This window comes from Micropterus dolomieu, linkage group LG12 (assembly GCF_021292245.1).
Source record: "Micropterus dolomieu isolate WLL.071019.BEF.003 ecotype Adirondacks linkage group LG12, ASM2129224v1, whole genome shotgun sequence".
NCBI lineage: Eukaryota > Metazoa > Chordata > Actinopteri > Centrarchiformes > Centrarchidae > Micropterus > Micropterus dolomieu.
In genome coordinates, this window is record NC_060161.1 from 33,264,275 (window position 1) to 33,268,005 (window position 3,731).

Here is a 3,731-nt window from a genome sequence, read left to right on the forward strand (position 1 = left end):
TTGTTCTCATTCAGACACCAGAGGTTTCAGTGAGGTCCAGCACTGCCAGATCGGGCTCACAGTCCAGTTCATGTCAAAGCTGGATGGGATTAAGGTCAGAACTTTGTACAGGCCAGTCAAGTTTCTCAACAACCAACTGGGAAAACCAATAATTTATGGAGCTGCTTTGTGTTGTAGACAAACAAACTGTTGTCCAAAATATCATTGTATGATGTAGAATTAAAATTTCCTTTCATTTGGCTACAGTACTACATCACCAGCTAACAATGTGCTAGCTAATAACAACCACCTAACAACATGTTGCTATCACCAGCACCGTGCTGCTCAACAACCAAACAACCATCCTTAGCAACCACGCTAAGCTAATAAGCGTGCCAAGGCTACATTTAATGATTTGCATCATCAATTAACACGTCCTCAAATGTCTAGTTTTGTCCACAACCCAAAATGTTTGAGTTTACTGTCATAGACGAGCAAATTAATTAGAATTGTTACTTTTTTATTAAATGAGGATTAACTAAATAACATCACCAGCTAAAAGCACGCAAGCAAAAGATACTAAGAGGCAGTTTACACCTGGCATTACAATGCGTTTTGGGTGATCGGATTACAATCCGACAGCACTTGACCACATGAAAGTAAAAAATGAAAGTGTAAAGAAATGTAACAGATGGCGCTAATCAGGGCAGCCGTGGTATTTTGGTGCGCTCTTTTTGTTTTGTTTACGTTTGTTGACTTGCATTCTGCTGTGAGTTGAACCAGTTTTACTGTCGCTTTGAATTACAATGGGCGAGACCTGACACCACCGCTTGGCCACAGTCCACCATCTTATCCCCCACCTCCTCTATCACCATCTGGTATGCTGCTGCCACTGCCAGGGACGAGGGCAGGCTGCAGCGTATCATTATCACCGCAGCAAGAAGGTGATTGGTTGTCACCTTCCTTCTCTTTAGGACCTTTACGCCTCCAGGACTCCAGGACCCCTCCCACCCTGGACGCAAACTGTTTCAGACACACACACTCACATACTTTTGCTTAAGCTGTGGTCTCAAGTGGTACTGAGATTTGTGACCTTGATTTCATTTGATGGTCTGGGTCCTTCAGATCTTCTCGTCTGGGGCTCGTAGCTGGTGGCGCTGACAGCTGCTGCTCTTCCTCTCCACCGTCACCCTCTTCATCTTCATCATCATCATTATCATCATCCCACGGGCCCGGGCTCACACTGACCTCCACATCTGGACACGGATAGAGTCAAAGGTTGTAAAATAAAAAGTGCCTATAACAACTTCTCATACCCCACAATAACCAGCAAACAGTCACATTTAAGAAGACAGGCTTTTTATTCTCATAACAGTTTGTTAAACTACTAAACTATTAATTAACTATCCAAAATGATATAGTTAAATTTTATGTCGCTCAACTAATTGATCTTTTTGCATATCATTTATTGGAATTTTTTAATATTAAAAAACTAATTCTCAGAGTACAGTTTCTAAAAAGGGTGCCGCTAAAAGTTAAATAAACACATAAAATACAACTAAATATGCAGACTCTGCCCAACAACTGAGTGTACTGCAATTAAAATCACTGTGTTCTTCAGACTTATTTATGTATTTATATAACTGTGCATTTACTCACATAACAATATATAATTAAATAACATCTTTAATACTAATACACATTTGATATATCTTACATAAAGGTATTGTTGGCTGTTATTTAATTTAATTAATTTGATTGTATTTGTGGTTTTCAATATACAACTTATGTAAAATGACTTCAGTTTCCTCTCCATCTGACTGCTTTGGTTAGTTAAGTTAATTTATTTTACACACTAAACATAATAAGGACTATAATTTGACTCGTTCCTCATAATTTTTCCTCATTTTAGAAAATTGTCAAGACCCACCTGACTGCTGTGTCTGCTCCTCCTCCTCTTAGAAAATTGTCAAGACCCACCTGACTGCTGTGTCTGCTCCTCCTCCTCTTAGAAAATTGTCAAGACCCACCTGACTGCTGTGTCTGCTCCTCCTCCTCTTAGAAAATTGTTAAGACCCACCTGACTGCTGTGTCTGCTCCTCCTCCTCTTCTTCCAACCTCACAACAGTCTCATGGCCTTCCTGACGTGGGATCAGGTCTTCTGTTTTCAATCAGAAGCAAAAAGAAACTCAGTTGACTATTTCACAGATGTTCCATAAAAATGCTGCTATCAAACGAAAGCCACTTGTGTTTTCATAACAGCTTCATCGAACAGAACCAGGCTTTGCCACGGTAATAACGAGTAAACAAAGTCCAGCAAGTTACGTCCCATTATTTGCAGGTCAACAGTAGGGACCATGAAACAACATTATTTACAACATTAAGTTTAACTTTTTCTGTGCCGATTTGTAAGTCACATCATGAAAATGTGTGTACGTTTTCATTCTATGTCCTCAGGAGTCTGCAGGTTTGTCAGCGAGCAAAGAAACTTTAAATTAGTAGTTTTTCCAATGCAGTTCCTGAAGTTTGTGACTGTGCAACTTAACAGCGTTACTTCTTCCTGCAATAATTGAGCCACTGACCTCTTCTCTGTAGTTTGACCCGAGGCTGCAGGACAGACTCCAGCTGCCTCCTCTGCCGGTCGATCTCCTGCCTCAGACCCGAAGCCTCCTCCTCGTACCCGGCTACGGTTCTCTCCACAACCGCGAAGATTTCCTGCGCGGCTGTTGTCAGTTTCTCGGTGACGATTTCTCTCAAGATCTCCGACTTAGACATGATACTGACGCTGTCGGGAATCCCCGAGCCGCCTTTGTTCCTCTTCATCCAGTAAATCATCTTTAATTTACTTTTACAGCTGTAACGTTGTGTTTTTAGGCGGAAGAACCTGCTCGATCGAGCGGCGTGGTTTTGGGTTTCGGTGCAGCTACAAATTGTGTCCGGCGAGACGCACAAACAAAGGAGTCCGTTCGTTATTTACCGCCTCCTGTTGGTTAAAAATGTCGGTGCCGCTGTTTCTACACCACAAAAATTGCATAAACACAACCATCCAGTGGATTAAATGAGTTAACTGTATTTATTAACGATTCGCTTATCAAATTCAAATTAGCTTTATTCGCATGAATGTCTAGCAACAATATTGCCAAAGCTACATATAAATTACATAAGGACAATAAATTTCATACATTTCATTAAATAAGGAAATAAAACAGTAAAAGTTGTTACTTGTTAAATAAAATAGTAAGCGTGTACGTGTATATGTGTGTATGTTTAAAAAAATATATAATAAAAATTTAAATAAAATAGATAAAACCTTAAACGTGTGTGTGTGTGTGTATATATATTAATAGACAAAAAAAATTGGTTAATTAAAAAATAAATCAAATGTGAGATTTAAAAACACAATTACTAAAATATAAAATAATCAAAATAATAATAATTTGAAAATTTGTACTATTACTAGTATTATTAGTAGTTAATAGTATAACTAGTATTATTTATTAGTCTAAGTTTCCAGTAGTTGTCCTGGAGTTTCTGTGTGTTAAATTTGAATTCGGGGTATATTTGGGAAAAGTTTGCAAAGTGTTTTTGTCTTTGTATTTTATATTTGGGGCATAAGGTTAGAAAGTGCAGCTCTGTCTCTACCTGTCACGTGTCACACTGGGAGCAGAGTCTCTCCTCTTGTGGTTGTCAGCTCTGTCTGTGGTGACCCTTTTCTGTGGCCAGGCTGTGTTCACTCAGTCTGTATGTTTTCA

At 39.1% G+C, this 3,731-nt stretch overlaps 1 protein-coding gene across 2 annotated transcripts in view; it reads right to left on the minus strand.

Annotated features, from left to right (window-relative positions):
- Positions 1-2,932, minus strand: part of LOC123980886 (zinc finger protein 37-like) — a 72,604-nt gene extending 69,672 nt beyond the window's left edge. For both annotated transcript variants that reach the window (XM_046065453.1, XM_046065451.1), the window contains exons 1-3: positions 2,562-2,932; positions 2,060-2,140; positions 1,073-1,235 (exon numbers count right to left, since the gene is read on the minus strand). In XM_046065453.1, the coding sequence (XP_045921409.1) occupies positions 1,073-1,235; positions 2,060-2,140; positions 2,562-2,814 (497 nt within the window). In that variant the 5' untranslated portion in view covers positions 2,815-2,932. The remainder of the gene's footprint in view (positions 1-1,072; positions 1,236-2,059; positions 2,141-2,561) is intronic.
- Positions 2,933-3,731: the final 799 nt, after the last annotated feature.